Source organism: Canis aureus, chromosome 8, assembly GCF_053574225.1.
Source record: "Canis aureus isolate CA01 chromosome 8, VMU_Caureus_v.1.0, whole genome shotgun sequence".
In the NCBI taxonomy this organism is placed as follows: Eukaryota; Metazoa; Chordata; class Mammalia; order Carnivora; family Canidae; genus Canis; species Canis aureus.
In genome coordinates, this window is record NC_135618.1 from 7951270 (window position 1) to 7977417 (window position 26148).

The 26148-nt window shown below is 34.0% G+C and overlaps 1 protein-coding gene across 2 annotated transcripts in view; it reads right to left on the reverse strand.

Annotated features, from left to right (window-relative positions):
* PIGK (phosphatidylinositol glycan anchor biosynthesis class K) overlaps positions 1 to 26148 on the reverse strand; it is a 107726-nt gene that overhangs the window by 39224 nt on the left and 42354 nt on the right. For both annotated transcript variants that reach the window (XM_077905088.1, XM_077905087.1), the window contains 3 exons: positions 24113 to 24230; positions 22983 to 23093; positions 18889 to 19061 (listed from right to left, as the gene is read on the reverse strand). In XM_077905088.1, coding sequence (XP_077761214.1) covers positions 18889 to 19061; positions 22983 to 23093; positions 24113 to 24230 — 402 coding nt within the window. The remainder of the gene's footprint in view (positions 1 to 18888; positions 19062 to 22982; positions 23094 to 24112; positions 24231 to 26148) is intronic.

The following is a 26148-nucleotide window of genomic DNA, read 5'->3' on the forward strand; positions in this document are numbered from 1 at the left end:
GGAACTCTGATTCATAGCATCCTTCATAATGCAATTGCATTATGAAGTGTGTGTGTGTGAAGAAGGTGTTATTTAAATTTTGTTTTCTTATAGCAGCAACTTTATGCAGATCCTGGCTTCTTTTTACGTTAAAGATTATTTGTATTGGGTTGCTCCAGAATCAGCAATAGCAAGTTACCCTGTGATGAGGAAAAGAGAGATAATTTGGCTTTATTAAGGATTCTCAGTTCAGGAGCACCCTCCTCTGTGGCAATGGTGAAGTATAGACTAATAAATGATACTTTTTGTGGTACAGGTGGTGCAAACAGAATTTATCTTTTTAAAAAATTTATCTTATTTCCTTTGGACTCTAATCTTCAGCTGCTTCTTTCTTTCCTTTCACCACCAAGCCTCCAAAGGACACCTCCCCCCCCACTTCTTGTAAGGTATTTCCATTCTTGCAGAATGAGTGCTTTCCCCACTTTCTAAGCCTCATCTCCCAAATCAGGCTGTTGATCAAGTAGTTCATGCCATTAGTCTAATTCAGAAAGTAAGAAAACTACAAATGCTAATTTATATGGCTGCCATCCTAAGGAAACTGGGAAATTTTCTCTTGCAAAAGGGTAAGGTTGTCTTTCTTAAAGCCATCCTAATATTTCTTTTATTTAATACTTTGAGTCCCTCCTAAAAGATGTTATTTATAGATGGTATCTATAATATCTATTATCTTTTTCCAAGATCCTTCACTAAAATTTAACTAAATAACAAGGGAATAATTTCTGCATGGAAAAAGCTGTATATTCCTTTTTTTACTTAACTATTTTTTTTTAAACTGTGCTTTTGTAGAAAACCATAGTAAATGGAATTTGTTTATATTATAAAAGGGTTTTGGGTCCAATATAGTGATGCTACCTTCTCAAATTGAAATATTATGCAAATCCTCTGCATACTAAATAAAATACTACTGGTAAAATTCCAACACCTACGAAGTCTTTACAACCCTCATCTCTTGTGTTCTTTTATTCTGTCACTGATGCCCTCAAAAATCTTTCTGTGCTATCCAAGCACTCCTGAAATAGCACTGTAAAATTACTTACTGTGTCCTAATACGAGACCATCTCTGATTTTAATTCTTTATCACCATATTAAGATTAGATTATTTGTGCATAAAATGACAAAGTTTACTGTGAGCAGAACACCAAGGCACCTTTTCAAACACTAGAAATACGGCCAAGAACAAAGAAGAAAGCAGAGACACCGTGCTATGTCAAGTCAAACTAAAAATTAAGAAGATCAAGGGGTGTCTGGATGGCTCAGTAGGTTAAAGCATCTGCCTTTGGCCTCAGGTCATGATCCAAGGTTCTGGGATTGAGCCATCTGGCTCCCTGCTCAGTGGGAAGACTGCTTCTCCCTCTCTCCTTCTTGCTTGTGCATGCTCTGTCTCTCAAATAAATAAATAATTTTTTTTTTAAATTAAGAAGATCAATAAATAATTCAAGACACATCACCTTGGGTAATCCAAAAAAAGAAAACTAAGAAGAAATTCTCAAAATGTATCAAAAACAGGAAGCTAGCCAAAGTTTGTGTTGCCTCTTGAACATGATAACTCAAAGTCATTACTTGAAACTGAAGTATATAGAAAAACTAAATCAATTTCTTTTTTTAAAAGATTTTATTTATCTTAGAGGGTAAGAGAGAGAAAGAGAGTGCAAGCACGAGCAGCAGGGATGGAGAGGGAAAAACAGACTCACTGCTGAGCAGGGAGCCCAATGAGGAACTTAAAATCAGGGCCCTGGGATCATGACCTGAGCCGAAGGTAGACACTTAACCAACTGAGCCACTCAGACATCCCGCAAATTAATTTCTTAATACAATCTTGTTTTTTTAAAAAAAGATGGAAAAATTTCTACTCATAAATTGTATTTTTCAAAATGCCCAAGCATTCATGTAATTGACAACACATATTGTTGTACAAGATACACATGACAAACCTGGGCCTTACGACATTATGAGAGTTTAAAGACACTCTAAGGGAGAAAAGCTCAAACGTACTCGACAAACACAAAGTGCTATTACAACTCCAGAAAGGTCCCAAGAGTCACTGCAATTTATTTTTGTGAATACTGGTTATACGAGGTGACTGTCTAATGCATCCTTTTCCTTGAAATGAGATCCCCTCCAAACTTGCAGCATCATCATTCTTATAATTATCAAACTAAAAACTTGTGAAAGAAGATATTAAAACAGAACCTTGACTACTACTTACTTTGAAATAGCACAAGGAAGAAGATGAACCAGGGGAAAGAGATATAATGTGAGATACAAAACAGAGAGTTAACTCCCAAGAGGATGAAGTTATATTAACTTATGGCCCAGTGGCTGAAATGCACCTTACTTTCTGTCAGCTTGCAGTACAGTATAAAAATGCACACGCCCGTTAGAAAGAATACCTCCTGTGCAAACTCAGTCAAGCGGTTCTAACAAAATTTCTGAAAACCAAGCTTTAGCTTTCACTGAGGGACTTCAGGAGTAACCTCCTGTCTAGTAGTTGTAGGCAGGCTTACCAAAAGTTCACAAAATCAGCTAGCTTGTATATATAAGAAATTACCTTTGTAGAGTCAAAAGCAATTATAAAATAGTAGTGGTGGAGGTGGTCAGAGGAAAACCTGTCAAAATTATTAAGCACTTACCCTGCAATAGGCACTCTATTAGGTACATACAACTACAATTTTATGTGTATTATTCTAGCCATTTTATTTTGCTACTAGATACATATCTATGTATACATGAGAAGTATGTAGAAATTCTATAGTTTCATTAATAAATTATACTCCACGTATAATTGAGCCACTTGCTTTTTTCACTTAATATTATGTTTTTGAGATCCAAGTACATCAACATGATTACCAACCTAGTTTGTTTCTGTTAAAACCTGTATGGTATAATACGAAAATGCTCCACTTTATTTGTATATTTCAATACTAATGGACATCTGCTTCCAATTATTTATTATTAGAAATAATGTTGCAGGGTGCCTGGGTGGCTTAGTTGGTTAAGCGACTGCCTTCAGCTCAGGTCATGATCCTAGGGTCCTGGGATCCAGTCTCACATGGGACTCTCCCTGATCAGCAAGGAGTCTGCTCCTCCTACCCCTCCCCCCTAGTAGTGCTTGCTTGCTCTCTCTCTCTCTCTCTCACATACTCTCTGGCTCTCAAATAAATAAAATCTAAAAAAAAAAAAAAAAAAAAAATGTTGCAATAAATATTATTTCAGACTCTCTCGTCAACATGTGCAAGAGATGTTCTGTAACAGGAGCAAACTATAGCCCACAGGCCAAATCTGGCATGTTACTTGTTCCTGTATGTCCTATGAGCAAAGAATGGTTTGTACATATTTTAATAGTTGAAAAAATTAATAAAAAAGAATATTTCATGACAAATGAAACATAAAATTCAGGCTTTAGTATACACAAATTTTTATTTGGACACAGACATTCATCTGATAATGCATTATCTGTGACTGCTTTTGCACTGTAACAGCAGAGCATTTGCAAACAAGACTATATGACCTACGAAGGTTAATATACTTACTATCTGGTCCTTTAGGAGAAGTTTGTCAACTCTTGTTCTAGAATAATTATTTAGAAGATGGATTTGCGGGATCCCTGGGTGGCGCAGCGGTTTGGCACCTGCCTTTGGCCCGGGGCGTGATCCTGGAGACCCGGGATCGAGTCCCACATCAGGCTCCCGGTGCATGGAGCCTGCTTCTCCCTCTGCCTATGTCTCTGCTCCTCTCTCTCTCTCTCTGTGACTATCATAAATAAATAAAAAAAAAAAAAAAAAAAGAAGATGGATTTGCTAGGTCATAACTTAGTATGACCACCTATTTTTTAAAATGAGGTATTTGGTCTAATTATATTTAATATAACTGATATACCTGGATTTAGAACTATTATCTATTTTCTATTTCCCATCTATTTGATGTTCCTTTTTCCTTCCTTTTCTCCTTCTGAGGTAACCAAATATCATATTAATCCTTTTTTCCTCTTTTAACATGGTAGTGATACATATATTTACCGTTATAGTGGTTACTTTCGACATTAGAACACCTAACTTTGACTTGTTAGTCTAATCAAACTGATTATGTTTACCATTTCTCCAAGGAGAATAGTATTTTACATTTCTATTTATCCATTTGTCTTCTACATTATTGTCGTTATATATTTTAATTCTACAAACATTTTTTTTAAACTGAATGAGATCTTTTTGGGGAGGGGTCTCATCAATATGTGATTATATTAAATGATATACTTACCTATTCCGTTTCTCTTTACTCCTTACTGAATTTCTGTGTTTCCCTTTAAGATCATTTTATTTCTGGCTTGAAGAACTCCACTTATTTTTATTTTAGTGCAGGTGCATTGGCAACAAATCCTGTTTTATCTGTCTGAAAACATCTTATTTCACCTTCATTTTGAGAAGATATTTTTGTTGTGTATGGAATTATAGATTACAAGTTTTCTTCCTTCCAGCACTTTAAACATGTTATTTTATTGTTTTTGGTTTCCACTGTTTAGGTTAGTATTAAAGGTAACATGTCTTTTCTTCTCTGGTGGACTTTAAAGATTTTTCTCTATATTTTTTCAGCATTCTATGACGTGCCAAGTTGTGGTTCACCTAGCTTAGGGTCAGCAGAGTTAACTCTATGTATTTTGATGTATTTCCTTAGTTTTGCTCATTATCTCTTTAACTATTGGTTCTTCTCTATTTTCAATCTTTAGTCTAGTTTAAGATACTTTATACATGTTAAACTGTTTTACTGAATCTACTGTTTCTTATTCTTTTCTGTTTGTTTCTTTCTCTGCTTCAGTTTGGAGATTTTCTATTGAATTGTCCTCAAGTACACTAATCCTGTTTTGTGACCATCCAATTTGATATCAAGCCATTCATTGAGTTCTTTAGTTCAAATACTACATTTTCAATTTGAGAATGTTCATTTCACTGTTTTAGATATATTCATATTCTCTGGTATTTCCCTATCTTTTCATTTGTTTTCAAGAATTTTTTCCTTTTCCTTGAACATATTAAAAACATTAAAAACATGGAAAAAATAAAATAAAAATAAAAACATGGTTTAACGGGAACTTGTAAGGTTCTCATTTACTAACTCCAAGTTCTAGATCACTTCTTGGTCCACCTTTATCTCCTCAGAATTACAAGACTAGTAAATTGAGCTCTGGTTTTCAGAGGTTTCCTGCTTAGCAGTTAGCCTTCCTTTAGTTTCAGAATTTGGCAAATATTTTGAAAGGGAAACTGGTTTTGTGATTGAGTGACAACTGTGTTACTCCACCTCACACAATTACCAAAAATTTTGCTGATTTCTCTCTACCCACAAGCAATGACCTACTTCCTGGATCAAACTCAGATTTCCAACTTTGCTACTCCCAGAATCAGTAAATTAACCCACTGCAAAGTGGCTATGGATTTTTAGCTCACCTCTGAGAAGTTTTCCCAAATCTGGATTTTTGGTTTCGTGGTCCTCATTGCTTCTGCACTTCTCTGATGTCTTTAAAAATATTATTTTTGTCTAGTTTTTCTAATTGTTCTTGGTGAGATCACATATGCCTGTTGTAAATTAAATTATTTTATCCTAACCAGAATCAGAAACTGTATCCTACTACTCTTCATGTTTAATGTTTTCATAATTATTCATTTATTTTTTTAAAATTTTATTTATTTATTCATGAAGACACAGAGAGAGGCAGAGACATAGGCAGGGGGAGAAGCAGGCTCCCTGTAGGGAGCCTGATGTGGGACTCGATCCCAGGACCCCAGGATCACGCCCCGAGCCAAAGGCAGATGCTCAACCACTGAGCCACCCAGGTGCCCTATACTCATTTCTAAGTGTTTTTAAAATTTCCATTGATATATTTACTCTAAGAATTACTCAAAGTGTGTTTTAGAACTCCCACAGATACTATTTTTTAAACATTTTTTATTTTTTGTATTTTTTCTAACAATGATATGGTGATCCAAAAAAAAATATCCCATAAGAATTCTAACACTTTACTGTTTTTAAGATGTGCTTTTTTTGGCCTACTATGGGTCATTTTTTAAAAATATTACATTTGGGCTTGTGAAGAATGTTTACTCTCTAATTGCTGAATCTATAGATCAAGCTTATTAATCATGTTGTTTGTATCTTTAAAAACATTTGGGAAGATCTTTTAACAGTTTCTGATACTATGATGTTGAAATCTTCCTCTACAATGGTGAATTGATCAAACTCTTAAGGATGTAAATTAAAATATATTGTAGTTCTGCTACTAGGTAATTGAAAGTTTTCATGCCTCTAGACTTCCTAACGAGCCAGACTTTTAACCTTCTTCATGCTTGCTAATGCCTTTCCTTAAGTCTATTTGTCTGATACCAATACAGCCCCTATAAACTTTTTTTGGTTAGCAGTTGCCTGGTGATCCTTTTATTCTCAGCTATTTAATGTCATTCATTATGTTATGTCTGCAGTTAGATTTCTTTTTATCCTAAATATTGATGATCTCTGTTTTTAAATAAAATTTATTTAAATGTATTCTTACAAGCAACATAATTATAATTGTCCCCTTACTTCATAACTTCTATTGTCTTTTCTTGCTTCACCTTCACTTCTTTGCAGCCTCATTTTTTTAATTCCATTTTTCTCCTGTAATATTTCTATTTCCTCTATTTCTATTAATTTGTCAATCTCTTTTAATTTGTCAATCTCAAAGTAAAATGCATACATACTTTACTGTCTAAAACTATTAAAACTTACTACTCTTCCCCCCTCAAAAAAATCTCAGAATACTTTAAAGCCCAACATTTCCTCTTCTTCTTCTTCTTTTTTTTTAATATTTTATTTATTTATGACAGACACAGAGAGAGAGAGGGAGGCAGAGACACAGGCAGAGGGAGAAGCAGGCTCCATGCAGGGAGCCCGAAGTGGGACTCGATCCTGGATCTCCAGGATCACGTCCTGGGCTGAAGGTGGCGCTAAACTGCTGAGCTACCCGGGCTGCCCTCCTCTTCTCCTTCTTATATATTATTGTCATTAAATATATTAGTGCTTTAACTTCCCCAATTATCATCATCATTACCATCATAATTATAAAACATACTCGATTTTTGTTAAATTTCCTACCATTTTTACTAATTAAAGAGCTCAGCATCCTTCCTTCCACTCAGACCTCTTTTCCAGCTCCCTTACCCTCTTCAAGAAGTACATCGACTTTAGATGTTGTTTAAGTAAGGTGTATTGATTCAATATACTCTCAGCTTTTGTATGTTTGAAAATGTTATTTTTTTCATTCTTTAACCACAGTTTAGCTGGGTAATCAACTTTAAGCTGAGTTATTTTCTTAAGCCTAACTACCCACAAATGGACCCACAGCTTTTTGTCCTGACCTTCACAGAAACCCATTCTAACTCAAAACTCTAGATTTCCATATCAGGAGTTATCATTTCCGGGAGCCTCATCTTCCACGTTTACTTACCCCTTGTGTTTTAGCTCCTTAAATGTATTCCTCCTACAGACTTTCCTATCACTGAGGAAAGTGGAGCTATTGGGAGCCACTGTTCAGCAATGGGTTCCTATAAATACTTTCTGCCTCAGAGATAAAAGGGGCTGCAAGCAAGATAAAGCATGGTTCCTGGTAAAGGCATGTATGGATTAAGGTGTCTTGGACACATCATGGACCGGGACCCAACTCATTGATACTATTTATAATAAGTCAAGTAGGCCTAGACAATCCGTTGAACTTGTTGCCAAATGCCTAGGGAAGGTGCATGCTTGGAATACCAACTGCAACTACCTAGAAACATTATATATAAAACTAAACCAGTAGAGCACTTTACTCAATAAGAGGATGCCACCGGTTCTAGTTCAATCTGGGAAAAGCCAGAAATGCCATCCATCACACCTTGGTATTGTTTCCATGCAACTACTTTCTTTGCAGCTCAGATATGTATTTAAAAGTGTCCTTTTTTTTTTTTTTTTTTTTGTAATTTCCCCAAGCATCTTGATATTTTATAACAGAAGAGTTTTTTTAAAAAAAACTAGTCAGCAACAATTCTGCAACTCAAGTCAATTGATTGTTCTTTATTATTAACTTCAAACCACCTCTCTAACTCATTTATATTCATTTCTTATTCTGGGGAAAGTGAAATGTATCTAATTCTGAATATTACAGGGTATTCTTTTATTGAGAAATGTTTCCTTCTGATGAAATTTCAAACTATGAATGCCAAAGGCCATTAAATTCAAGTTGTGTTTTTACATCTAAGGTAAAAATGGGATTTCTCATATTCAGAGCCAACTCTTTGGCAACTTTGATGTACTCTTTACTACTAGAAGTTACCTATTTTGGGCATACTCAGTTGTATTATGTCTAATTTTCAACAAACTAGATACAAAAAACCCCACCCATAACCTAAAATGATACGAGATATATTTTAATCATTTTCTATGACTTAGAAGACATACTACAGTGTTTTAGCATACTAAAGAGAAATCATTATGAACATTAGTTATTTTTTAAACTATTTTTTAAGGGTAAGTTAGAGCTTTCCCTATCATTAGATACAAGATTTAAATGTCTACATCATGTTTATGCAAAGTAATTAGAGCAGTTATAACTCCTTGTTTTGCAAGCAACAGACACTGAAGGTAGTATTTCTAGGCCACAGAATGCATATATTCATAATTTATGTATCACCATAGAGCTCACTATTACCTGTCTCAGTATCTTAGAGCAAAAGTGCAAAACATCGTCCTACAGCACGTAGTCCTTAAATCACCTAACAGAAATGTAAAATACGATGCTCTTACTCCATTTCTCAACATACATATGCTTAATATACATATATTTGGTATAAGAATAAACATTTAAAAGATTAATATACTAATTTAAAACAACCCAGTTTTAACTGCTTACCAAGTATCTGAATCTCTGACTGTTCAGATCCATTAAGCTAGGTCCACTACAGCTCAGTATGATGCAAACTAATTCTCAGCCAGCATCCACACTTACTTGCAGGTGACAAATTTACATATTCTAGGATCAAATCCCTCAAAATCCCCTATTTCATTAATTTTCATTTGCTTTTCACTTTTGAGAAATCATACTAGAAAACATCAATTAACATTAGAAGCTGATCCCATGAGATGAGGGAGAAAGACCCTTAATATTGAAGTTAAAATGAGGTTGATCAATCTTACTGAAAAAAAGCATTCCATAACAATATGTGGGGTTTTTTTAGTGTAAGTACTTTCAGAATAATATGTGACAATTTCATAGAATTAAAGAAGGGACAAAGTCCGGAATATCATTGAGTATGACAAGAAGTTTGTATACCAGAATCTCAAACAAACATGGAGAAATAACAGAACTAGTCAATGTTAGATAAATTAATATCATCTGTAGCTCAAATGAAAATTATGTTTGTTTCATGAAGAAACAATGTTCCCTTTTTCATATAAATTCTTAATTACTATTTATATTACTAAGACATAGTTAAAATCAAATGTTATCAATTTCTTGTTTTTTCTTTATTTTTATGAGAAATTAATTTTGAAATAAACCTTTTTAATTACCTGCTACCTTATAAGAATTTATCTATTACATATACAGGAAAAAATATATACATATATAGGTACTTTAGGGGCATCTGGGTGGCTCAGTTAAGCATCCGACTCTTGATTTCAGCTCAGGTCATGATCTCCAGATTGTGAGATCATGCCCCATGCTGGGCTCCACACTGGGCATGGAGTCTGCTTAAAAGTCTCTCTCTCCCATTCCCTCTACTCACGCCTCTCTAAGAAAAAGAAAGAAAAAAAAAAAACTCCATATTTTAAATAATATTATATTGATTAAATGAAAACTCACATAAATGACTTTACTTGCAATTTTTAGGTACGGTTAGGCTCTATTAAAAAATTATCACAAAATTTCTAATTATCAATTAATGAGCCTTGAGAAAATAATAATATTCTAATAAATTTAACAACCATACCCCAAAATTGATATCGGTCATGAAGGATACTGCTGGCAAAGAATTCAGGCCATGGTTCCCTACCAGGTTCATTTTTTTCCCCCACAGTAAAATCTGTATAGTTTAACACTAATATTATTTTATCAGAGTGAGTTCTAAACAATGAGTTAATATTTACAAGATAATTATTGGTAAAATAAAAACACAATGAAATAACCATAAAGTCCTGAAAGTGTTATATATAAATCAGATTTTAAAATATTGAATTCAGTTTTCCCCACTGATAAATTATAAATGAAAACTGCTCTATCTGTATTACTAATTAATCATAAATACTCTTCACAAACACCTTAAGATTTCTTAGGACCCTTCAATTTCTTGATTAAGCATTTAGTAATATTCTAAATATATGCCAGAAGAGCAGCAGTTCAAAAAGATCCTATATTTACCTGTTTTTTTTTTAAATTCCATATTATCACATTTATTAAAGCAAGGCAACCCACATATAGTGAAAAATTTTTATCATTCTTTTTTAAACTAAAAATTCAACATCAAGAGCCTTTTCTCCTGACACTGGTCTGAAGAAACAAATATAATTTATTTGAAGATACAAACTACTTCAACCTTCAGCATTAAAAAAAAAAAAAAAAAAAAAAAAAAAAAATTGTTCCATATGTACAAACATGTGATTCTACTGCCATCTTCTGGTTAAATACAATTTCCCAATTCCTTGTAGTACTCCAAATAAGAAACTACCAGATATAAAATAAGTACTTTCTAGTACCAGATTACTAAAAGTAGAATAGATAATTTTTGCAAATGGCCAAAAATACATTAAAAATAGAATTCTAACAATAGTTTTTATTAGTATATATAATATGCTTTCTCACTAAGTTGAACTTATTATGCACTTTACTGTATTTGAGCATAGAACTAAGACCTTATAAGGAAAATAAAAAAATTTTTTTAGGAAAATAAAAATTAACTATCTTAATAACCTTATGAAGTGAAATTATTATTCCCATTAACAGATAAGGAAACTGAGAATCCAAGAAGTCATATGGTTTGTCCATAGTACATAGCTAGTAAAGGGCAGACACTCTAAATTCAGGAACTGGCTGATTCCAATGACTCTGCCTTTGATTATTATGCTATAATATCCTCTATTCAGATAATAGACAATGAGTTGATTTAACTCATTCAAGACACTACAGCTTAATTTAGTGGAACAAAGCAACAATATTACAATTCATAAGGAGACCAAGAGAGTTACAGAACATAGAATCAAGGAGTTAAACCTTAAAGGTCCCACAATCTACTTTCCCATATAATTCAAAAATTTATTCCTTAAACATCCGATAGATTAAGTTCTAATGTTCTATTTTATAAATAATACCATAACATTTTTAGAGTTTTTTCAATTTTCATTTTTTGGGTCCTATATGTTTAGAGTTTGAATTAACTTTGCTTTGATCAGTTTTGAATATTAATAAATATTAGTTGGAAATTAGTATCCCTAGGAAACATAATATTTAGTAATTTATATTCAGAGAAGTATTACTTACACAAAAGGATACAATACTATATTCTGCTATATACTATTCACATACATTGATTTCTTAAAAGTCATAAACCAATTCAATGGATGTTTTTGTTTAATTGTAGGTAGTGAAATAAATTGCTTAAAAAAATCTGTCCATGAAATGATCAACACATTATTTGAAACAATAACAAACAGCAACAATAAAACTTTAATGTATGCAAATTGATGAGCAATAATTAAATTATCAGTTTTGTCTTTATAAATCTAATAATCACATCTAATTTATGCTCTCGAATTCTAATTTAATGAGTTCCTGAATGACTATAATGACTAACAATTATAAATAGCAATATAAAATAAGTGGGCAAATAAGATACTTAATATAGAATTACACTGATGACTAAAATAATCACTTTGAAAAAATATGCCAGTATGCAGAATAGTGGGGAGAAACCCTGTCAACCACTCCTTGAACCATTTGGGTGACTCTCTGATTCATAAAGCTTCATAGTCATTTTATAATTTCTATGAGCAATAGTCAGTGAACTATTTAATCACAAAGTTTCATAATCCTCAGTCTGTTTTACCCAACTCCACAACAGAGGATTCTACTGCATATGTGTATTTAAATTTTGATTTGATTTCCTAGTAAACACTATAAGTAGAGACTAGAATTAATATAATATAAGAGATACTAAAATAGGTTCTTTACATATAAATTTTGGAATCATTTTGTCAATCTCTACAAAAAAGACTGCTGGGATTTTGACTGGGTATGATTTGATCAACACCCAGATTCAATGAGATCCAAGATACAGTCGATATAAAAATTAATTGCACTTTTATAGTTGAGCAACAAATGAAAAATAAATTTTTAAAATATCACTTAAACCAGCATCAAAAACAAAGATAGTTAGGAATAAATTTAATGAAAAGTACAGAAAACATCTACACAGGAAATAATTAAATAATACAGAGAGAAATTATAGGAATTCTAAATAAATGTAGAGGTATGGTCAAGGGTCAGAGGATTCAATATTGTTAAGGTATCCATACTCATCAAATTAATATAGAGTCAATCCAAATCCAGTCAAAAGGTCAGCAGGATTTTTTTTTTTTTTTTTTTTTTAATTGACAAACTGGTGGGGCACCTGGGTGGCTCAGTCAGTTAAACATCCAACTCTTGATTTTGGCTCAGGTCATGATTTCAGGGTTGTGAGACTGAGCCCTGCATCAGGCTCTGTGCTGCATATGGGCCCGTTTAAGTTTCTCTCTCTCCTTCTGTCCCTCCCCCAACCCTCCTAAAAAAAGAAGAAAAGAAATGAAATTGACAAAAAAAAAAAAAAAAAGAAAGAAAGAAAAAGAAATTCTAAAATTTACATGGAAACACAAAGGATCTAGAACACTCAAAAGAACCTTAAAAAACATTTGTAGGGTGTATATAAACTGATGTCAGAACTTAGTGTAAAGCCACAATAATCAAGATAGTATAATACTGGTGTAAACTGATATACAGCTCAATACAACAGAAGAGAGCGTAAAATAGACTCACATACACGGTGGTCGGATGAGTTTTTACAAAGGTGCCTATATAATCCAATGAGGAATCCAATCTTTTCAACACATGGTGCTGGAATAACTAGATACCCACATGGAAAAATAAATTTCAACCCTTACTTAACACTACACTTCAAACTTAAAGCATAGCCTAAACATAAAGGTTAAAACTATACAACTTCTAGAAGAAAATGAAAGAAAGCTTTTGTGATCTTGAATTAGGTTAAGAATCATTGCACAAAGGACATTAAGCATGAAAGAAAATATTATTGAATAATGAACTCCATTAACATTAAATCTCCTATTCTTCAAAAGATATAAAGGATAGAAAAGGAAAGCCAAAGACTAAGAAAAATATTTGCAACACATATATCTGAAAAAGAACTTGTATCCAAAAATGTATAAAGAAATCTTATAATTAAGAAGTAAACAACCCTATTTTTCAAAAACGAGAAGACGTGAATAGACACTTCATGAAAAATGAATTACTAATAAGCACATGAAATGATGCTCAACATCCTCAGTCATCAGGGATATGCAAATTAAAATCATAATGATATTTCTACATACCTACTAGAAGAGCTAAAATTAAAAAGACAATACCAAGTATAATTAAGAATGATGAACAACTATTTGTGGGAATGCAAAATGGTACCGTGACTAATGGAAAAATAGTTTGAAAGTTTCTTTTTTTTTTTTTTAAGATTTTATTTATTTATTCATGAGAGACACAGAGAGAGAGGGAGAAGCAGGCTCCATGCAGGGAGCCCGATGTGGGACTCGATCCCAGGACTGTGGGGATCACTCCTTGAGCCAAAGGCAGATGCTCAACCGCTGAGCCACCCAGGTGTCCCAAGAGTTTCTTACAAAGTTAAACATACACTACCAATGACCCAGCAAACCTACTGATGGGTATTTCAGTCAAGTAAAATGAAAACTTAGGTTTGTATGTAATTGTTTATAGTGGCTTTATTTATAATTGCCAAAAACTGGTGGGCAAAAGCAAATGTCCTTTAATTGGTGAATGGCCAACCTGCATCCCATGTATCTGTAGTTGGTGTTCCTTTTTATTGCTGAGCAGCATTTAGCAACAGAGATGAATCTGAAATCCATAAAAGAAGCCAGACTCAAAAGGGTATAGAATATAATTCTATCTACATGACATTTTGGAAAAGGTAAAACCATGGGACTGGAAAACAGATCTGTAGTTTCCAGGAATATGGTTAAGGGATTGAATAGAAAAGGGCATAAGGAAATTTCTTGTGGTGGTGGATTAGCATGGTGATTATCCAGTTGTATGCATCTGTCAAAACTCAGAACAATACATTAAAAAGGGTGATTTTACTGTAAATAAATTACACCTCAATTTTTAAAAACTCAAAACAACTGAATAGACTACAGCTGCACACAACACAAATGAATTCCAAAGACATAATATTAGCAAAAGGCAGTATAAAATAAGAAGCAAGAATTCCATAAAAGGATAGTAATTGACTTTGATGGGGAGTAAGGCGGCAGAGATTGGGAAGGACACAGGGGTTGGGGAACTTCCAGCATTTTATTCGTTTTTCCAGGATTCTTTTTTTCTGGTGGTTACATGAGTAGTTGTTTTGTGATAATTCATTGAGCTATCATTTATATTTTATATCCTTTAAAAAGAAAGCAAGCCAAATAGCTCAAGGTCAATTATAAGAGAATAAGAATATATATTTCTTACAAGTATAAGGCATTCCTAGATTCATATCTTGGCTCCACCATTCATTAGATGTGTGACTTTGGGCACATTTCTTACCTTTTTCAGCATCACTTTACTCATCTACAAAATGAAATTATATCTGCCTCATCAAGTTATCATGTGAATTACGTGAGATTATATAAACACCCTTTAGGATATCTACCTAGCTCTCAAGACCTTTTTGGGGGTTTTAAACACGTGGGGTGGGCTCAGTAGCAGCTATACTTTTGTGTTTTACAACCCCAATATTGCCCAGCTCGACCAAAGGTGGACACCTGGCCCAAGCTAGGCTAATCACAATGCCCTCCAGGGAGCTCAGAATTGGGAATGAGCAAGTTCACACTCTGTCAGGGCTTTATCATCAACAGAAGAGACATGAATCTCCAGAGCAGTGGTACGCACACATTCTACCCCCTACATGGCCACAACCACAGAGAAAGAAAAGACTAAAACAACAGGGAAATGGAGTGAGTGCTGCCTCTGCTTCTCACTGACATCTGGTTCCTGTTTCCAGTCCCTTCCTGGGGTCAGTCCTTAGGTTCCATAAAACACAAGAATATCTATGTATAACAAATGTCCTTATGAAAATCATGTAGTCCAGGTTGGATCCCATTATTTATAACTCAACCATCCTACCCAATGTGTTATATAAAGCATGAAGCACATAGAAAGGGCTCAAAATATGACAGTGGCAGCAGCTGTCTGATCTTTAATCTGCATGAAGTGGAGACTTCCTTAACAAACTCTTGAAAGAGGCCTACGCTGGTGTTCAAAACACAGACTGACCTCAAGGAGGCCATAGTCTACCCTTCTGTTGGAGGTCTGTAAGAAATCTGTAAGAAAACAGTCCGGTCTCAAGTTTCCTGCTAGATCCAAAAAAATTCCAATTGCTAAAGATAGCTCAAAAGAGAAAGAAATTCTAGAATAACAATCAAATTACAACAATGAAACATTCATAAACAGAATCAAATGCCTAAGTTTAGAGCCTAAAGCAAAAATCAGACTCTGTAAGTTTTCGCCTAACCAACCAAGATAAAAGCGGAATCTTCACAGTTAAAACTGTCCTGAACTCCCTTCTTTTCTTGGGCAATGCCTACTAAATTTAGACTTCTACGTTTTTTAACACTAAGATGTACCTGTCTTTTGACATCCACAAGCCAGAGGCTATTTTCCCCATACAGTAAAGATACCAAACTGGTAACCTGAGTAATGCCAACATGAACTTATCACTAGATTCTAAAAAGCCCACCTCCTTCAGGAGTGAAGGCTGTTGTCTACATAGTTATCCAGAGTCAACCTATGTATACGCAGATGAAGCAGTGTACAATCAAGTTATATAAGCCAAACTGACTGCAGTCAAGTCCTATTTTATGCCACTTGTTCTTGCAAACAAATTAATCACACAACTGCTAAGATACATGCAGAAACAAAGTGTTGTTACTAACTTAATGACTGTAACCTTAGTATCTGTTTCAGGAGACAAAACAATATCATAGCGTAACAATATCAATTTTATGTACTAAGGTTCTCCATATCTGAGTGTAGTCTAGTACACTATTGTGTGTAAAATATGAAATATGAATAGTCTGAATGGATCGATTCCATTGTTTCCTTAACATATGTAGATAGTAATATTTTTAAAAGCAAAACTGCCAATCTTAACCATGACTACCCTGATATTTTTAACCTAAGATCTGAAAAAATACATATATATCCTAACCCATAATTTTCTTAATAAAAAAATTTTTGTGATATCTGACCTCTCATGAATCTGATTTTCTCTAATATCTGATTGCCATTCATATTTGCATATAAGTACCACCTACACACAATGAGATAATATTTGTAGCATCCATTTAAAAATTCCTGAAGCATGTTGGAAGCTTAATTTTCCTAAATTAACGGGATAACATATACCAGTGATCATGAAACCATCTGTACACAATATTATAAATAAAATTTATTTATAAACACTAGAGGGTGCTGTAATTCAACAGTGCCTGGTGTCGCTCTGATGCTCAAAATTTTTTCCTCAATTAAAGATAAATTAAGATAATTTTCAGCACCAACAATTTTTGCTCTTGAACAAATAAATGGAGATACTTTATGAGACAGAATTCCTTTCTTCCAGGATATATAATGAAACTCAGTAGATTCCACTGAAATCATTTTTATTTTATACTTACTGCATATTTAATATTGTGTTAAATGGACAAAATAGAAAATAAGTTCAGAAGAGTATAAAGATGGTCCTTGCCTTTAAAGTAAATTAATGCAATAGTCAGATGGTTAAGAGAAGGTGTATCTTATCATTTCATAGGCTTATTAAATTAAAGGAAAACTACAAAATAAATTTGTTAAAAGACATATTTCAATTTTAGTTGCTAAGTATTAAGGTATGATTTAGCTATTTTACAAGAGTAATCTGAAATTCAGTATTCAAGATAACAAAACTGACACTGCTGTGGAATATCATCTGATACCTTAAAAAATATTTTTAAGCCAATAGGTATGAGAAACTGGAAAAGATCCAAGGCTTTGAATATTCAGAATAGGAAATAATAATGTCAAATTTAAATCTTCAAAAAAGATGTATTTTGTGCTAGTTTCTAAATTATTCCTGAAACATTTGTTAAGCTCAATTACAAATCTATGGAATTTTCAAAATTGAGAGTAATTTATGTTGCCAGTTAGCAGTCCAGAAAAGTTCCCAGGAGTATGAGTTTCCAATAGATAGCATTAGATAATCACAAATAACAAAGTTTAATGTTAGTAGAATAAATCATCTATGTATTTCAAGAAAAGTGACTATTAATTGAGATACTATTTAATCCTAATAAAGTATTTTAAATGTGTGGGAAATATCAGAAAGGGAGACAGAACGTAAAGACTGCTAACTCTGGGAAACGAACTAGGGGTGGTAGAAGGGGAGGAGGGCGGGGGGTGGGAGTGAATGGGTGACGGGCACTGGGGGTTATTCTGTATGTTAGTAAATTGAACACCAATAAAAAATAAATTAAAAAAAATTAAAAAAAAATAAAATGTTTAGGGAAAGAAACAAATGAAACATAAATACTTCTAAAATTCGCATAGTCCAAATCAACCAATCTCTTTCCCTTTCTCTCCTGCTTGTGCACTCGCTTACACACATATATACACACACCTACACATGTGTGCATGCATGCACACTCACATAACATCTACTTCCCAAGAGAGACTTATCTGGTGAATACCTCTCTTCCTTTCCCTAATGAATTACCAAGAGCCCCCAAATAAATCCGTAACTGGCACCTGTTGATGAGAGGGTCACTCCAAGTTTACAACAGGTCCAGATAAATTGTTCCAGATTAATAGAATATAATACTTGAGAAAAGCCAGAGATACCACTGAACCAGGCTCACAAACCACCCAAACTCTAAGAACCAAAATATATGGCAGTCAGAGATGTAACCAGATTGGTGAAACCCAAAGAAATTCTGAACATGGAAGCACTGCATTATAGTTGGAAGTATGTATTTGGCACTTATATTCTTTTGGCACTCGCTTCCCCTTTTTATGTTTATCTGTCTTACATCTGCCAGATTCCTAGGGCCCTTATTACACTCTAAATGCCCAGGTGTCATTTCAGGTAATGCCTTCTACTGCAATAGGTGAAAGCATACATGTTCATTAGAGTATTAATGTTTGAAACATTCACATACCTACTCTTTCATGAAGTTCTTCTGAACCATTATATACACCTCCACTAATGAAAAGTATGGCTTTAAACCAGTTACAAGGAAAGTTTTTTAGTCCTTTTGAGCAAGCCTCAAATCACTACTATGAACCCTGTATTTTGCAGCTACAACATAATCCTGCTCATAATCTTAGCTTCCCCCTAATATTTAAGGCTTTTGCCCATAAACCCGAAAAGTTTAGAGCCTACATAAAGTGAGGATTGAGTAGAAATATGTAGTTTTATTTACAAACACTAACTTTCATCTCTTAGTATTATGTAACATCATGTTACATAAAAACATTTTAATAAAATAATAATTCAAGAAGAATACCTGCTTTCCGTGATTTCTAAATCCGGCTGCAAACTAATAGTGTCTGTTGTAATTTCCACTTTCCGTACACTTCCAAAAAAGTCCGTTATCAGGACATTTTTAGGATCCCTCTGAAAAAGATCAGTGCGATGTCCAGGGGTAGACACACAGAGGCTTCTAGGACATACCTGAAACTGAAAAACACATATATAACAATAACAAATACACACATATACATAAAACTTTTATCAAATCAGTAATAGTAGACTACAGTATTTTTTTTAAAGATTTATCAATGGGGAGGGAGGCAGAGGAAGAGGAACAGAATGCCAAGCAGACTCCCCACCAAGCACAGAGCCTGACTCGGGGCTCAATCCCATTACCCTGAGATCATGACCCAAGCCAAAACCAAGAGTCAGACACTCAACTGACTGAGCCACCAGGCACTCCAATTGTCGTATATTTTTAAAGCTTTCCCAACTTAAAGAAGCAACTGATTCTAAAGATTCAAGTTTCATTGCTATGGTAGTACTTGACATTCTAAGAAAGCTATACAGACATTAGAACAGGTAATAAAAAGGAGAGCTGTCCAAGAAGGGAAAAAAACATTCACTTCTTTTAATCATACATTACAAAATATATTTTGAACTTTAAATTTACTGAGAACTTACATGTAACACTATGAAAAGAACTGATTTTTTTTCTACATCTATACTCATCTCAGTGGGGTGCTCTACCAGAATGGTTTTTAAACATTTTATAATCATGACCCTTCATTCAAATTTTAAATTCAAATTAAATATTATACAGAAGCCCAAAATATAAAAAAGATTAAAAACAGAGCTACTCTGAAAGAGAAAGCTGAGGCACTTGACACCCTCCCTCACTGGATACACCCCTTGTTCTCCTGCTGTGAACCTATGTAAAACCATTCTATAAATTAAGTAACTTTCTTAGTTTATCCATAATGGAAAAAAAAGCAAGGCATCTCCAGATGCTCCAGTGCTGAAAGAATACAGCCTGAAAACCACAACTTCATCTCACCCAGATCTCATGATAATTTCTGTTAATCCTATCACTGATATTCCACATCAGTGAATTGCCAAGGATAGATATGTGCTCATTCACTCAGCAAAGCAGAAAAAATATCTACATACATTTCATACTGTTATCTTCCACAGAGGACACAAAAGTTGATAGGACATGGTCCTATCCTCAAGGCTTTATGTTAGAAACAAACATAACAAGACAGAAAGAAAGGTGACAGGTTCTACTTCAGAAAAGGATAAACTTTTCATAGTTTGAGGATAAGAAAAGAGAAGGAGTAGGATTTAAGCTACTTTCTGAAGGAAAAGGGAGATTACGGATGGGAAATAACATTCTTAATAAAGAAGCAAAGATGTATTAGGCCAATAACCTAGTTTGGCAGAAGCACAGGATATGTGAAGAAAACCACAACAGGCCTGCTAGCGAGGGCCTAGGGCCCACAGTACCTACCCACCGATGGAGACAAGACCATATGTATACATAATCACCAATATGACGGGAGGTGAGTGGGGAAGAGCAGAGCAGCCAGGATTTATGAAACATAGTGACCCAAGCAATTTATGAAACATAGTGACCCAAATGCAATTTGTAGATATTCTGATTGAAACCTACCAATAACTTTGAGGTAAATAAAGATTACTATCTCTACTTCAAACTAAAGCTCAAAAAGATTAATAATTTGCCTAATATCACAATGCCATCCTGGTTCAGGAAAACAGTAAAAGGAAATACAAAGAAGAATCAGAAAATAAATTAAGAAGCAGTGAAGGCAAAAAGGGTGGAGAAAGTAAAATGCCAAACTTACTTACTTACAAGTAAGTAATATGCCAAACAGGAAAGACAATGCAGATGGATGGCTGAAGAAACACAATAAAAGATAAAATACACAAAGATAAGATTGAAGTCCTATGTATACTAAAGGCATTCCTGTATGAGCAAGCAACGTGGTGGGCTTTATTAGGCACCAAGAGAAGAAAGCAGGAAAAGCAAAGAGAATGAGCTTGGGCAACAAGATAAAAAATATTACCTCTTTGCTGCTAAAATGATCATACTTCTACTTTCTATGAAATTATTCCTTCCTTCAAGAATATTTTATCTTATCAATCTGACTTCCTTGGCTTTAGCAACATTAATTTTTAATAATCTCCTTCACTTACAGAATCTTCATACTCTAGCCAAGGATTGATTATATGCTTACTATTGAAGAGAAGGATTCCAATTTCTGTGCCTCTGCAGGTACTCCATTTTCCTAGAATATGTTATACTTCTCTTCTTCCAAACCTGAAAATCTACCTCTTCTAAGAAAATTTTAATCACTGATCCCACTGTATTTAAAGGAATCATATAAAAGTGTATTGTTGTCATATCCTTTCATTCATTCAAAATATTCACTGAGAATCTACAAATACACGAGGTGCTATATAATTAAGTTCTGTGGGTAGTAAGATGAATAAAGCATGGTTCTTATACTTCTTATTTAAGAACCTCAAAGCCTCGAGGGAACACCACCAATATAAACCATGACTGAGCAATATTAAAAGCATCTCAAAGGTACATAGCAAGAGTTTTATTTTCACAGAGGAAAGAACTTTATCTGGAGGATCTGAAGACTTCATTTAATAGGTAATACTGTATAAATGTGCTTTTTAGCTATTACCAATGATACTATAAGTTTTTAAGAGGCCAGGTGCCATTGTCTTCTAATTTTGCTGCTCCTGAAGCTTCTAATATTATACTCTGATACCCAACAAATTTTCCAATACACATACATATAACAAAATAGGTATTATTCCACAACATCTTAAGTTATATCCAATCACTAGAATATTTAACTTCAAGGAAAGGGATCATTCCTACTGAACAAGATTAAAATAATCATCATTCAATTAAAAAAAAGTATACTAGTGAGGAATGTTTATTAAAAACCATACAGCACCTGTGGGAAAAAACAAACACATAATCAAACAAAACATAAGTTTCTTCAGTCTTTCCAGTATGATTTCAATGGAAGTTATTTTTTTAAAAAATCCATTAGACATTTGAAGTGTGAAGTACATATGTTGTAAACTTTTGAGACAGTGTGTCTGTCGCATATTAAATAAAATATAATATATAATTAAAAATGGGAATAAACTTAAAAACTAAAGTAACTGGAATTTAGGTGACTACAGTTTTCTTACAAAGTAGCATTATAACAAATTTTGTTTTAACATCTAAATTGATATTAAGATTTAACAGGCATCAAAATATATAACCTTCAAAATATAGCAAGTAGTTCTGTGTTATCAAATATGATAGCTTCTAACAGTGGTTTTTAGAATTTTGCAAAACTTCTTTAATTAAAAAGAAAAAAATTACCTGAAATGTATCTAAATGATAAAAGACATCAATGCAAAGCTGTTTGGCTGATGTACGAGAGCCCCAAGCCCAGTCTACTCGATCTCCCTCTCATTCTGAAGCTCTGTGAAGGCAGACAGTGCCTGCCTCTTTCAATAGGATAGTCAGTGGCTGGCACTTAGTCAAAACTCAAAAAAAAATGTTTATGAATAAAAGAACAGGGCATAAGTTAATGAAATAAAGAGTGAAAGTCATCAATGCACAGTATTACCCAATCTACAACTGTTGCTTCAAGCTTTCTATTATGCCTACTGTCACATTCAGTAAGTTCAAAGAGGCGACTACTATAGACGGCACGAGAGAGAAATAAAGCTCCAAAAAACCTTTTTAATCTTACTTAAATTCCAACAGGGAAGAGGTATGGGGTTATTCCAGGAGGTGGGAGGATCCGATTTGACTCCCAAAGAATAAGTAGAATTTCAGTAAGTGGATCTAAAAAAGTACACTTCTGGTAGAGAAAAGAGCATGAGCAAATGAAGGAAAGACAAGGTAACTGGGCTAGACTTTAGGCTTCCGGTAGTAAAGAGAGAGAGATTACTGTAAAGGGAGATTCAAAACAATTCAAAGGGTTCAACATGGGAAACAGTACCGTGGCAGTACGGCGGGTAAAGGACTTCACTTGCCACAGGAAGCATACCTATGCGCTATGATCAAACCAAGCAAAGACTTACAAGGTCATTCATATTGGTTTGGCTGGCTGGATTAATTTCTTCCAAAAATTCCAAGACATAAAATGTGTATCTATCCATAAGGTGGACTCCAATTGCAGGATCAGGTTGATGCTATGAAAAAACAAAGCATATACAATGGGCATATTATTCAGCCGTTTAAAAAAAAAAAGACAACAAAAGAGAGATCTTGCCATTTTGCAGCAACATGGATGGATCTTGAGGACATTGTACTAAAAGAAATAGGTCAGAGAAAGACAAATACTGTATGATCTCACCTATATGTGTAATCTAAAAACAACAACAACAAGAACAAAAACCAACCTTATAGGGATCCCTGGGTGGCGCAGCGGTTTAGCGCCTGCCTTTGGCCCAGGGCGTGATCCTGGAGACCCAGGATCGAATCCCACGTCGGGCTCCCGGTGCATGGAGCCTGCTTCTCCCTCTGCTTGTGTCTCTGCCTCTCTCTCTCTCTCTCTCTCTCTCTCTCTCTGTGACTATCATAAATAAATAAAAACTAAAAAAAAAAAAAAAAAAAAAAAAAAAAAAAAAAAACCAACCTTATAGATACAGAGAACAGACTGGTGGTTGCCAGAGATGAGAGATGGAGGGTAGATGGAGGGCAGATTTAAGGCAAAACTCTAAATTATCCTCACCCTGAAACTAATAATACACTATTGTTAACTAGCTTGAATTACAGGAAAAAAAAAACCCCACAAAACTCTAAATTACTATGTTACTATGAAAGTACATCTTAAAAGTTCTCATCACAAGAAAAAAATTCTGTAACTATGTATCGTGACTGTCTTTGGTAGGGGGGCAGGTCTAGTGATATATGTTAACTAGACTTCTAGACTTATTGTGATTATTTTGCAATATATGCAAATATTGAATCATTATGTTGTTTACCTAAACATAATATTGTAGTCAATTATACTTCAATAAATTTCTTTTAAAAGCAAAGCCAAAAAAAAGAAGTATATGTTTTAAATGCAATCAAAATTTCCTTCTAAGGTATTAAAAAGTCCAAGAATAAAAAACCCCAGATATATTCATTAAGCATATAAGTGATTTGCAAAACAGCTACATATTCCAAAGACAATGCAGTTTACAAATAGGAAGTAGGTACCTACCGAGAGTGAATCTTCTCCCACTTGGCTACTAGCTAAAGCCATTATGTTAGGAGAATAGAATCGTTCATACATGGATGCTCCTTGACAAGTATCAATAATAAACAGCAACTCGTTGTAGCTGAAAGAAAGTGGTAATATATTTAACACGAATCATGCTGTTAATCATACACTGATTAATATTTTTACAATACTTGCTTCCATAATATAAGATGTTAAAGTCCTATCTTAGTCATTTCATTAGTTAAAAATTTGTGACTTTTCGGTAGAATTCCCAATACAAAACTGATATTAGAAATATTAAAATTATAATCCTGTCCAAGGAAACTACCTCAACAGGTTGTACCACAAAGTGCTGCCCCAACTTATCTTGGCCACATGATTCAGGCTATCCTAGAATATGAGCCAGATTCAGGAAAAAACATATATGATTTAGTCACCATCCTCAAAAAGCTTAATATCTACTAGAAGAGAGACACATAAACATTTAACGAAATGGAATGTGCTAAGAGTTACAAATAGTTATTAGAGCCTATAGTATGCCTGACCCTAAGCTGGGGATACGACAGTCCCTGTCTTCATAGAGCTTAGAGTCTAACAAAGTCAAAGTGCTCTCTAAGAGCACTGAGAAAGGAAGTCCTCTTGATTTGATTATAAGATAATGGAAAACAGATGACTTGTGAACCACAGTGTGGATGTACAAACGAAAACTGAAGGAAAGAATATGAACTGAGAAATGTTATTCTTTGGCAGTGATATAGTTTTTAGACATCTTCAGAATGACTAACCAATTTCTCTGTGTGGAGCATAATCTTACTTTGTTTGGGAATAACAAATTGTAGAATTGTTTAATTTAAAGAAAACTCTTGTATAAAACTCTACCATAGAAACCTTAGACCTTAGAGAGGTAGCTTTGGACGGCTGCAGTAGGCTACCTGGGCAAGCCCTATGTGCACGTCAGGGGAGAAATTAGTGCAGGGCTAAGAGTGACATCAGATGAAGACTGTGGGACCCAAACATGAAGACCCAATAAAAATACTCAATTAAAAAAAAAAAAAACTGTAAAGAAAGGCAGGTAAGTGAAAGGTGATGTCTGGCTTGGGCAATGAAAGGTGAGTTATTTTAACAAGCAAAGGAAGGAACAGCACATTACAGGGTAGGATAAAGGCTGTACGAAGGCACCCAAATTTGAAAAAGAATGAATTGTTTGGGAAAAGGGGAACAGTACTATGTAGTTAGGATTTACAGTAAATTTGGGGAAATGGAAGAAATTAGTTTCTAAAAGGTAACATAGAGCCAATCTATATTGTACCCCACATGAAGTATGGATCTTATCCTCTAAGTCTAGAGAAGCCAACCAGGGCTTTTGTTACTTGAAAATAACATAATCAGCTCTCTATTTTTGAATGGGCTGCCTAGCTGGAGAAAGTAGGGAACAGATATATTTTTCAAAAGTTTCTTTCAGACACCTGATCTAGGTAAACAACTAACATTGCACCTAGAAAAGCAAGCAAGCAATCTTGCCCACAGTATCTAAGCAGGTGATAGAAGGAACAATTCATATGACATATTCGTCCTGAGACAAAATTCTGTGGAGGCCCCTGAGGATCAGAAACATCTAAGGTTATGAGGGGCAGTACAGTAAAACAATTCAGAGAGCTCTACGACTAGAGCACTTAGGAATGAAATCCCAGTGCTGGACTTACTAGTTGTGCAAAATCTGGCAAGTTACTGAATCAATTTATGCCTCAATTTATTCATGTGTGAAAATAATAATAATAGTATCTACTTCATGGAGTTGTTATTGAAATTAAATGAGATAGTATGCATAAAACACAGTGCCTAGCACCTAGTACACATTCAATAAAGGTAAACTATGAATAAGATAAAACTAGTACCTAGCAAAAGCTTTCCCTTCAACACTTCCATTCATCCTGCTTATGCATATAATTCAATATTTACATTTAATTTGTAGCATAGCTGTATACATATTTCTTTTTTCCAATAGATTTTAAACACTGAAGGCAGAATAAACATAT